The 12,094-nt window shown below is 43.1% G+C and overlaps 1 protein-coding gene across 4 annotated transcripts in view; it reads left to right on the plus strand.

Moving 5' to 3' along the window:
* Positions 1–12,094, plus strand: part of col7a1l (collagen type VII alpha 1-like) — a 96,986-nt gene that overhangs the window by 46,407 nt on the left and 38,485 nt on the right. For all 4 annotated transcript variants that reach the window (XR_007179431.1, XM_048155495.1, XM_048155497.1 and 1 more), the window contains exons 18-28: positions 668–805; positions 893–1,039; positions 1,125–1,244; positions 2,012–2,158; positions 2,849–3,112; positions 9,138–9,277; positions 9,424–9,547; positions 9,641–9,784; positions 10,546–10,733; positions 10,823–10,903; positions 10,991–11,008. Coding sequence is in view for 3 of the 4 variants with exons in the window: in XM_048155495.1 (XP_048011452.1) it covers positions 668–805; positions 893–1,039; positions 1,125–1,244; positions 2,012–2,158; positions 2,849–3,112; positions 9,138–9,277; positions 9,424–9,547; positions 9,641–9,784; positions 10,546–10,733; positions 10,823–10,903; positions 10,991–11,008 (1,511 nt within the window). In the remaining variant the exon portion in view is untranslated. The remainder of the gene's footprint in view (positions 1–667; positions 806–892; positions 1,040–1,124; positions 1,245–2,011; positions 2,159–2,848; positions 3,113–9,137; positions 9,278–9,423; positions 9,548–9,640; positions 9,785–10,545; positions 10,734–10,822; positions 10,904–10,990; positions 11,009–12,094) is intronic.

The raw sequence follows: 12,094 nt of genomic DNA on the forward strand, positions 1-12,094 counted from the left end.
CTGTGTTGTACTAAGTCTTCACTGTGTTCTTACTCTGTAGGAAAGCTGTACCAACAAATCTTGAATTGTCTATTTAATCCTGTTGGACTGCTCAGTTTGGCTCCGTGTCTTTCTTCGTTAAATGACAACTGGTCGACAGTCATTTATCAGAGCCATAAGAAGAAAACTCTGCTCAGTTAATTAAGCACTTCAGACAGTCAGGGTTCGGGGATATGGAGATGTTCCGCCCATTGTTCCAGTGGGATTGTGGGATATCAGGAGATTGATTGACAGCTCCTGTGATTGAGCCCCCATCTTTAGGACCAGAGCTATATATAGAGCAGTATTTTTACTGAAGCTCTGGTTATGTGTGTGTGTTTCACCGCTGTCCGTATCACTGTTATCTGCACATCTTCACAGTTCACAGTGAAGCGGCTACAGTACAGTGCACTTAAATGAACGCAAAAACAAATATTATAATGTTAAGTATAAAATAACATTATTTTACCTGTTTTGACTTAAATGTGTCTTACATATTGGACTATAATCCTTCAAGAGTCTTCTAGATTTAATATCTTTGAATAAATGAATGAATTTAAATGGAATGAAATTTAAATAATAATAATATATGAGAAATGACTTTTATCAAACTTGGTGTCACTAATTGTTGTGCCATATTGTTTTGCAGCTTCTTTAACAGACTCTGAGCTGATTGAGACAGTTCGCGAGGTAAAAGTTGTGGACATTGGTGCCAGCTCTTTTAAACTGGCCTGGAAGAAAACACCAGGGGTCACTGGGTACAAGGTCACCTGGAGCCCCTTTCACGGTGGGCACCGGTAGTCCTCATTACACTCCATTATCATTACATTTCATAATAATCCATCCTTCATCTTCACTTCATCTTTTCTCTTAGGTGGAGAGAAGAAGAGTGAGGTTGTATCTTCTTCTACCACATCCTTCACCATCACTGATCTGCCTGCCAGTTCTGCCTATAAGATCCAGGTGTCTGCAGTGGTCAGAAGCAAAGAGGGAAGCCCAGTAATGGTGACCGCCCGCACCTGTGAGTCTGCATGTTTTCATGTAAATGTACAACAGTAAGCATTCAAATGTAAGTATATTGAAGAAGAATTGCTGTTGTGTTACAGTGGATCTGCCCAAAGTGACTGGATTTAGTGCCCTGAACACCACTGACAACAGCACTGTACTGAACTGGACCAGCGTGACTGGAGTTTCTGGATACCTGCTGTCCTGGAGACACATATCAGGTCAGAAACTTAAGAATCCAGACAGCATATACATTTACTAAATAAAGGGTAGCTTATGAACATGCAAACACATGACGTCACTCTCTCAACTATGATATCTATATTGTTGAAGTATATATGATATAATGTATATTGATATACTGTAATTTTCTTTTCATTTTTTAATGTAAAAAAAGTACTACAAAGACTATTTGAATATCATATATTAATATATCATATTATTAGATCTAGGCTCTAACACTGCTCAGATGGTTAAAACAAGGAGAGTGGCCGTTTATTTGTTAATGAGTGTTGCTAAATGGCAGGGCAAAACTAATTTCAGATAAGCTCTTGTAATAAGAGTACCTCCCACAGAAGCCATTTTGTCTGTTATACGAGACATAAAAAAGAAGAGATTAGACAGCGTAGATAATGTCATGATGAGATCTGTGATTCATTCCTGTTATCGCAATGACGTCAGCGAGGCCTTCTAATGAGGGTGTCCTTTGCTTGAACATGAAGGTGATGAGGGTTTTAAAGGTGGATTTTTAGCTTTTGATACATATAAGACTGTCATTCTGAAAATGCTAAAATTGTAATATTCTCAAACATTCTTGAAGTGTTTTAAACCGGTATAAACGATTTATGACATATCTCAAGTATTTTGATTCATTTACTTTATCAATTTACAGACAATAGACTCTCCCAGATGTTCCAGTTTTTAGTTCCCTACTCCTGTTTGGTCACATTAATAGTGATGCAAATGTCTCTCTTCATGTTCTGTGTAGAGGTGGACATCTCCACTGATCTGCTGAGCTCTGGTTTCACCTCCTATAAGATCCAAGATCTTCAGTATGGCAGAACCTACATCTTTTCCATCAGACCGCTTTATGGGGAAGTGGAGGGTCCAGTCACAACCATCACTAAAAGAATCTGTAAGGCCTTATCTCTGCAAATATCATTGGCATTTTACATTTTTAAATGTTAATCACTTATACCATGAGGCATGATCTATTTATTGGTGTAAATTATGTTGACTGGAAAACAAAAATGCTGATTGATTTAAGTTTGTGAAACTCATTTATGTGGGAAAGTGTATGTATTTTTAAAACACACTACCGATCAAATGTTTGGAGTCAGTACGTTTTTTTAATTTAATAATTAAATTACTTAAATTGATCAAAAGTGACAGTAAAGACATTTATAATTTAGCAAAAAGTTTCAAAAGAATTCTTTTTTCATCAAAGAATCCTGAAAAAAATCACAGTTTCCACAAAAATATTAATCAGCACAACTGTTTTCAACATTGATAATAATGAGAAATGTTTCTTGAGCACCAAATCAGCATATTAGAATGATTTCTGAAGGATCATGTGACACTGAAGACTGGAGTAATGATGCTGAAAATTCAGCTTTGCCATCACAGAAATAAATTACATTTTAATTTTTTAATATTTAATAATATTAGTTTTTACTGTATTTTTGATCAAATAAATGCAGCCTTGATGAGACTTATTTCAAAAATATAAAAAAATCTGACCGACTGCAAACTTCTGAATGGTAGTGTATACTAAAAGCAAACACTGGTTTGTTAGAGCTCAGAACTTTTTGTGCTCCTCTTGCAGTGGGAGCTCCTCATCTCATTCCTGTCCAGAGCCCAACGCCAGCCTCTGTTTCTGCTAATACCAAGAACAATGACATGCACCTCCACACCACAACCAGAAACACTCGCACTCCGGTGGTCAAAGCCCCCAGCACGCCCACTACAACTCAGAGACTCGCTGTGAGGCCTCAGATCACCATCGGCCAAACGGCTTCAGCACTGACCAGAATTACCACAGTAAATGACCAAACCACCTTGTCTGTCGAGACACCCCCACCTGGACCAGGTCATTCAAATTAAATGTTGTTTCATTCAGGATTTTTTTTTTACTTCAGTTTTTTAAATCAATATTTTGCACTTAAAATGTAAAAACTTCTTCTGAAGTTATGTTTTAAAGGGGGCATATCATACATTTTTCATATTTTATTTTTTTCTTCCTGAGATAAAAATTTTTATGCACCCAAAACAATCATTGTTTAGTTATTCATGACCTTTCCCCACCCTCTCAGTGCCCTTAGAATAAAACAGGCTGTTTTTGATGCTTTGCCTTTTTAGACTTGTAAATGCCATTTTTGCATGTGAAATTTAAAACAAGAACCCTTTCTAACAGGCATTGTATTGTTGTCATGAATGTGGCTCCCTCGTCTCATCCTCCGGACCGCCGGAGGGAGCCATCACCGGAATACTGAATCTCATTCGGACTCCATTACCCATAGGCCCTCATTCCTGGGACTGATTGCACACACACCTGCACGCCATCACACACACCCTATATAACACACACACTTGCATTCATACATCGCGAAGTCTTGATTTGCTACGGTGGTCATTTCTGAGCGTTATTCCCTGGACTGTTATCTCGTTGTTTCTTGGACTGTTACTCTCTGCTGAACCTTTGCTGCCTACCCCGATCTCTGCCTGTGCCCTGGACTGTGTTTGTTTGCCGCCTGTCTTGATCTCTGCCTGTGACCCGACTCTGATTCTCTGCTGCCAGCCTCGACCCCTGCCTGTCCCTGTTTACGGTACTGCTTTGCCCTTGTTTGTAAACACTGCTGTGTTTTAATAAAAAGCTGCAAATGGATCCGCACTCTGTTGACCCTTCATTACAGAAGACTTCGCCACCCGGTGATCCAGCAGCTCTAATACAGATTTCCTCCGAGCTCTCAGCTCAAGCCAACCAGCTAGCGATGCATCACCATCAGCTGAGTCGACTAACTTCATTAACGGAGGAATTAGTAAAGACACTGCAGGGCCTATGGCTCAACCCCACCGAGGTCGCCACGCCGCCTCCCATGGCGTCTGCCACACCAACCTTCCCGTCTCCTCCTGCTGTCAATCCCCGCCTGGCCCTTCCTGAGAAGTTTGACGGTACCTCGGCCAAATGTAAGGGCTTTCTGCTACAGTGCTCCCTGTATGTTAACCAACAGCCCTCTCTGTATACCACCGAGACGAGTAGAATATCATTTGTCTGCTCGTTACTGACGGGTAAGGCTTTGGACTGGGCTACTGCTGTTTGGAGGAATGACAGCTCAGTATTCCCCACTTTCACTGAGTTTCTGAAACAATTCAGAGAGGTGTTCGAACATCCTGCAGGCGGCCAGAGCCCGGGTGACCAGTTAATCTCTCTCACGCAAGGTAAAACAACAGCCTCTGAATATGCCCTGCAATTCTGCACTCTAGCAGCTCAAACTAACTGGGTGGAGGATACACTGAAACTGCTGTTTCGTCGAGGGTTATCGCTGGAATTACAAGCAGAACTCGCTTGCCGCGATGAGGGAAGCTCACTAAACACGTTTATCGAACTTGCTATTCACATTGATAACCTCCTTCGTACCAGGCGTCCTGCACGGATTCCCAGCGCAACCAACATTGCCCCTGAGGCCATGCAAATCGGATACACTCCACTTCTGCCGGAGGAGAGAGAGAGGAGACGGCAGATGCATCTCTGTCTATACTGCGGCCAGGCTGGCCACGTCAAGGCTAACTGTCCAGTTCGACCCACGTCAACCAGCTCCCGGGCGGTGAGTTCTCCTCTTCCCTCTGATTACGCATCTAACTGCCTCAAAATTCCTGTCCAGATCACCTTTCATGAACGGAACATACTCACTCACGCCCTGCTGGATTCTGGAGCTGCGGGAAACTTCATGTCTGACACGTTCATTAAAGATCACCATATCCCCTTAACTGACTGCCACTTTCCCTTAACAGTGGAGGCGCTAGACGGGAAACCCATTGGAGGAGGAAAGATCGCTCATATCACCGACGAACTTAAACTCCAAGTAGGAATCCTTCATCAAGAACCCATCCGCTTCTACGTCATCCACTCACCTAACAACCCCATCATCCTTGGTATACCGTGGCTTCGTATCCATAACCCACATATCTCCTGGAAGGAGGGTCAAATCCTGCAGTGGGACACTCTTTGCCACCAAAACTGTTTAAAACACGTCACTCCTTTACCCATTCGCTCTGTGGAAATACAGGAAACCGTCCCTGGACAGCTTGACATCCCAGCTGAGTACACAGACCTGGCCATAGCCTTTAGCAAACAAAAAGCTACAGAATTACCACCTCACCGACCTGGAGACTGCGCTATAGACTTGCTACCCGACACCTCGCCTCCTAAAGGCAGAATTTTTCCCCTGTCACAACCAGAATCCGCGGCCATGAAAGCTTACATTGAGGAGGAACTAGCCAAAGGTTTTATTCGACCATCCACGTCCCCTGCATCATCAGGGTTCTTCTTTGTTAAAAAAAAGGATGGAGGTCTGAGACCCTGCATTGACTATCGAGGTCTGAACGAGATCACAGTCAAGTTTCGCTACCCATTACCATTAGTACCTGCCGCTCTGGAGCAACTAAGACAAGCCAGATACTTCACGAAACTCGACCTCCGCTGTGCCTACAACCTCATTCGGATACGTGAGGGGGACGAATGTAAGACGGCATTCTCCACAACCACCGGTCACTATGAGACCCTTGTTATGCCGTTCGGGCTCTCCAACAGTCCATCCGTCTTCCAATCCTACATTAATGATGTGTTCAGAGACATGTTGAACCGTTGGGTTATCGTCTACATCGACGACATCCTCATATATTCCAATACACTGGAGGAACACATACAACATGTTCGGGCCGTGCTACAAAGACTCATCCAACACCAGTTATACGCAAAAGCAGAGAAGTGTGAGTTCCACCAGACTTCAACCTCCTTCCTGGGGTATGTTATCAGTCAAGACGGCATCGCAATGGATGACACGAAGGTGAAAGCCGTACTGGACTGGCCGAAACCACGCACGCTAAAGGAACTACAGAGATTCCTGGGCTTCGCTAATCTCTACAGGCGGTTTATACGAGGCTTCAGCAGTGTTGCAGCCCCTTTAACTTCCATGACTAAGCGTCACACATCTCGGCTGCACTGGTCCCCAGAGGCAGAGGCGGCTTTTAAAGGATTGAAGGAACGGTTCACTACAGCTCCCATACTCCGTCATCCTGATCCTGAAAGGCCCTTCATAGTCGAGGTTGATGCCTCCAACACGGGCATTGGTGCCATTCTTTCCCAACGCCAAGGTACCCCAGAAAAAATGTTTCCTTGTGCTTTTTACTCCAGAAAGTTATCCGCGGCTGAACGTAATTATGATGTGGGAGATCGTGAATTGCTGGCAATGAAGGCGGCGCTGGAAGAATGGCGTCATTGGTTGGAGGGAGCCCAACATCCATTCACGGTACTCACGGACCATAAAAATCTAGAGTACCTCCGCTCAGCCAAACGGCTTAACCCTCGCCAGGCTCGGTGGGCAATGTTCTTTACTCGCTTCCAGTTCAAGGTGACATACAGACCTGGGTCCAAGAACACGAAAGCCGACGCACTATCCCGGCAAACGGAACACCTAGAACGTACTGAACACGCAGAACATATCATTCCTGACACTCTGCTTCTCGCACCCGTCCAGTGGGATGTAATATCCGAGATCACACAGGCCAACGAACAGTCTGCTCCTCCAGCTACATGTCCCCCTAACCGTCTGTTCGTACCAGTTGCTCTGAGAGAGAGGCTCCTGCATCATGTTCACGATTTGCCCAGCTCTGGACACCCAGGAATTACCGCCACTCACCACCTCTTGCAAAACCGGTTCTGGTGGGACACCATGCTCCGTGACGTCACCCAGTTCATTCACCACTGCACCGCTTGTCAGACATCCAAGACACCACATCAATCTCCCGCGGGCCTGCTTCAGCCACTACCCATTCCACAACGTCCCTGGTCACACATAGCCATAGACTTTGTAACCGATCTACCACTGTCACAGGGCAACACCACCATACTCACGGTTGTTGACAGATTCTCCAAAGCCTGCCGCCTCATTCCCCTTCCTAAACTTCCCACTGCCTTCGAGACTGCGGAACTACTATGCAACTTCGTGTTCAGGTTCTATGGGCTGCCTGAGGATATCGTGTCAGACAGGGGACCACAATTTACCTCTCGTGTGTGGGCAGCGTTCTTTAAACAACTGAACGTCAATATCAGCCTGACATCGGGCTACCACCCAGAATCTAATGGCCAGACAGAACGGCTAAACCAGGAGATCACACGGTTCCTCCGCACCTACTGTCAGCAGAACCAGGCTGAATGGAGTCGGTATTTGATGTGGGCGGAGTATGCCCAGAATTCTCTGAGAAAACCGGCCACGGGTATCACTCCCTTCCAATGTGTCTTAGGATTTCAACCACCAATGTTCCCGTGGTCTGGTGAACCCTCTGACCTACCCTCTGTCAACGAATGGTTACAAAGGAGCGAGGAGACTTGGAACTTGGCTCATCGCCACCTACAACGGGCAGTTCGGCGACAGGAGGTACAGGCCAATCGACACCGGCGTCCCAATCCCCAGTACACCGTGGGTCAATGGGTCTGGCTCTCCACGAGAGACCTCCGACTAAGACTTCCATCCAAGAAACTCAGTCCCAGGTTTGTAGGGCCTTTCCAAATTGTTAAACAGATCACTCCTGTCTCTTTTCGGTTAAGTTTACCTGCTAACTATCGTGTTTCTCCCACTTTCCATGTTTCGCTGCTGAAACCCTCCGGGGGTCCGAGAGGAGAACCAGAGGGAGCCGAGGGCCGTCATCCCCCACCGCTGGTAATTGAGGACGAGGAGGCTTACCAAGTTCGGGAACTGCTCGATTCCAGGCGTCGGGGTCAGAGACTACAATACCTGGTCGACTGGGAGGGGTACGGACCGGAGGAGCGATCCTGGGTCAACCGGGATGATATCCTAGACCCCACACTCATGGAGGAATTCCATCGGACGCACCCGGAGAGGCCGGCCCCTCGACCACGTGGTAGACCCCGGCGTCCGCCTCCTCGCGTCTGGAGCCGCTCGCAGGGTGGGGGCTCTGTCATGAATGTGGCTCCCTCGTCTCATCCTCCGGACCGCCGGAGGGAGCCATCACCGGAATACTGAATCTCATTCGGACTCCATTACCCATAGGCCCTCATTCCTGGGACTGATTGCACACACACCTGCACGCCATCACACACACCCTATATAACACACACACTTGCATTCATACATCGCGAAGTCTTGATTTGCTACGGTGGTCATTTCTGAGCGTTATTCCCTGGACTGTTATCTCGTTGTTTCTTGGACTGTTACTCTCTGCTGAACCTTTGCTGCCTACCCCGATCTCTGCCTGTGCCCTGGACTGTGTTTGTTTGCCGCCTGTCTTGATCTCTGCCTGTGACCCGACTCTGATTCTCTGCTGCCAGCCTCGACCCCTGCCTGTCCCTGTTTACGGTACTGCTTTGCCCTTGTTTGTAAACACTGCTGTGTTTTAATAAAAAGCTGCAAATGGATCCGCACTCTGTTGACCCTTCATTACAATTGTGAAAGCTTTAAATATACTGCTGCTCTGTTTGCTGAAATATACCACAAACGTGGTATAAACGTGCTTTCCCATGATTTGAAGCTTTTAAGAAGTACAATTTCCCATGAATTACCAAAAAACAAACAAAAACATTATTAGAGATTTCAGTCATTAACAATTTAAAGGGCCGGTTCACCTAAAAATCTGTCATCCTTTACTCATCCTCATGTTGTTCCAAACCTGTATGACTATAACGATTTTTTGAAGAACGTTGATAACTAAACTGTTTCGGCTTCTGAAAAAAACAGAAGAAAAGTCATACAGGTTTGGAACATGAGAGTGAGGAAATGATGACAGAATCATTTTTGTGTGAACGATCCTTTTAACTGAATCTCCAAAAGTAGAAATTTTGTAAATGTGAGAATGAATTGTGTTCATCTTTCTGTTAGTGTGTGGCAGGGTGAAAGCAGATATCGTGTTTCTGGTCGATGAATCCTGGAGCATTGGTACTAATAACTTTGGCAAACTGAAGGATTTCCTGTTCAGAACCGTCACCTACTTCCCCTCTATAGGACCTACAGGAACACAGGTAGGACAAGCTATTGCACTACATTAAATTAAGAACTTTACACCTCATTCGGCATGAGGTACTGAATCAATAGTCTCAATCATTTGCTCTGATCAAACATCTAATGCTTTAACTGTGGACTGAACCATCTCATTAACTTGCTTTAGATAGCAGTAGTTCACTACAGCGATCAGCCGAGGATCGAGTTCAACTTTAACACTCACAAAGACCGTAGCTCTGTTTTGAGAGCACTCCGAGAAGTCCGCTATGGAGGGGGAAACACAAAAACAGGTTTACGTACACATTTAAAGATCAAAAATTGTTGATGACACATATTAGGGTGCAATTTGATCTAAAATGTGATGATTCTGAATGTTTGTGTAGGTCGTGGGATCAGCTATGTTCTTAGGGAGATGTTTCAGGAGTCGTTGGGTATGAGACAGGAAGTCCCTCACATTTTAGTGTTGCTGACAGACGGAAGAGCTCAGGATGATGTAGAGCCACCGTCCAGAATAGCACATGCTCTGGGTGAGTAATATAAATGGAAATAGAAGAATAGCTAAACATTCATATATGACTAATATACACTACCATTCAAATTTTTCAGTCAGTAAAATTTGTTTTAATGTTTTTGAAGGAAGTTTCTGATATTTCTAATATTTTAATATTGTGAAATATTATTACCATTTAAAATAACTGTTTTCTATTTTAATATATTTTAGAATGTAATTTATTTCTGTGATGTCAAAGCTGAATTTTCAGCATCATTACTGCAGTCTTCAGTCACATGATCCTTCAGAAATCATTCTAATATGTTGATTTAGTGTTCAAGAAACATTTCTTATTATTATCAATGTTGAAAACAGTTGTGCTGCTTAACATTTCTGTGGAAAACATGATACTTTTTCAGGATTTTTTGATGAATAGAAAGTTCAAAAGAGCGTTTATTTGAAGTATATATTTTGTTGAATTTTTGTATAGATTTTCTTTATTATAGATTTTATTGTCACTTTTGATCAATGTAATTTGTCCTTGCTAATATATATATATATATATATATATATATATATATATATATATATATATATATATATATATATATATATATATATATATATATATATATATATATATATATATATATATATATTTATTTTTTTAAATCACTCTGACCTTAAACTTTTGAATGGTTGCGAAAGTATCATTTACTACTTTATCTGCATTATATTTCATGACGCTTAAGTCCAAATAAATGATAAACTTCAGTTTTTGGTATACTTGTGTTTTAGGTGTCAGTGTTTTGGCCATCGGTATCGCTCATGCAGATTTTGAGGAGCTGAGGACAATCGCCTCCCCTACCACTTACAAGAACATCTTCTTCGCCAGTGATTTTGATGATCTTCCGTCCATCGAGAGAGAGTTTATCAGCAGCATCTGTAGTGAGGCCTTACTATCAGAGTTCAAACAACACGACGAGGTGGGCCGTGCAGATCAGAGTGGCTTTAAGGGGAAATAATTTCATAATACATTCTGCACAAGTCAAATTTTCATGTGTCTTTATCCTAGTCTGCTCAACTGGACACACCTACAGATGACCCTGAAGCTCTCGCCAAACCAGAAGGGCCCAGCTGTCCTCTCAGCTGCAAGGTAAACGCTACATCCTCTACATCCTCATTACAGCTGTCACACCATGTCTTATAAGAATTCTAATTCCCAGTTTGTTGTTGTTCACAGGGTCAGAAAGGAGAGAAGGTAAGCAGCTATCATGTTACTGTGTGTGATTCGATCACTGAATTATAACTGGTAGCAGTTTATTTTACAGTCCTGTTCCTCATGTACATACTATATGCTTATTATAGTAATTGCAAAAACTGGGTAATAACTAGGTACTAACCCTGAACCTACCCCTAAACCTAACCTTAAAGGGTTAGTTCACCCCAAATTACCCCATGATATACTCACCCTCAAGCCATCCTAGTTGTATGACTTTCTTCTTTTATAACATAACATAACATAATGTCCTGGCTCTTCCAAGCTTTATAATGGTAGTAAATAGAGGATGAGATTTTGAAGCCCAAAAATGTGCATCCATCCATCACAAGACATAACCACACGGCTCTGTGGGGTTAATAATGCGTTTGTGTAAGAAAAATATCCATATTTAAAAATTTATTACCTTCCGACAGATAGCCGTACGCATCGATTCATGGCAAAAGAGTGAACTCTGGCCTGACACATGACGCATTGACGAACACGGAAGCACAGAGGATAGAGCAAAACAAAACACCGGTCATGAATGAGAAGTCTAAAACAGAATAAAATTCTAAAAAAAAATTTAAAGAGAAATGTCAGAGGATTTTGATATAAGAGAAGAGGAGTTTGAGTTTGTTGTTCAACCCTATTTGTTTAAACAGCAAGAAGCTTACACTATTCGTATATCACGTCAGGGGTGACTCTTTTGGCAAAAGTCGACATGCGTACGGCCGTCTGCCAGAAGCCATTTATTTAAAGGTGCCCTAGACCTTCTTTTTAAAAGATGTAATATAAGTCTAAGGTGTCCTCTGAATGTGTCTGTGAAGTTTCAGCTCAAAATATCCCATAGATTTTTTTTAATTCATTTTTTTAACTGCCTATTTTGGGGCATCATTAACTATGCACCGATATATAGGTTGCGGCCCCTTTAATTCTCGTGGTCCCCCTCCCCCGGAGCTCGCGCTTGCCTTGAACAGCATAAACACAGTTTACACAGCTAATATAACCCTCAAAATGGATCTTTACAAGATGTTCGTCATGCATGCTGCTTGCATACATCGGATCATGTAAGTATAGTATTTATGT

Source organism: Megalobrama amblycephala, linkage group LG14, assembly GCF_018812025.1.
Source record: "Megalobrama amblycephala isolate DHTTF-2021 linkage group LG14, ASM1881202v1, whole genome shotgun sequence".
In the NCBI taxonomy this organism is placed as follows: Eukaryota; Metazoa; Chordata; class Actinopteri; order Cypriniformes; family Xenocyprididae; genus Megalobrama; species Megalobrama amblycephala.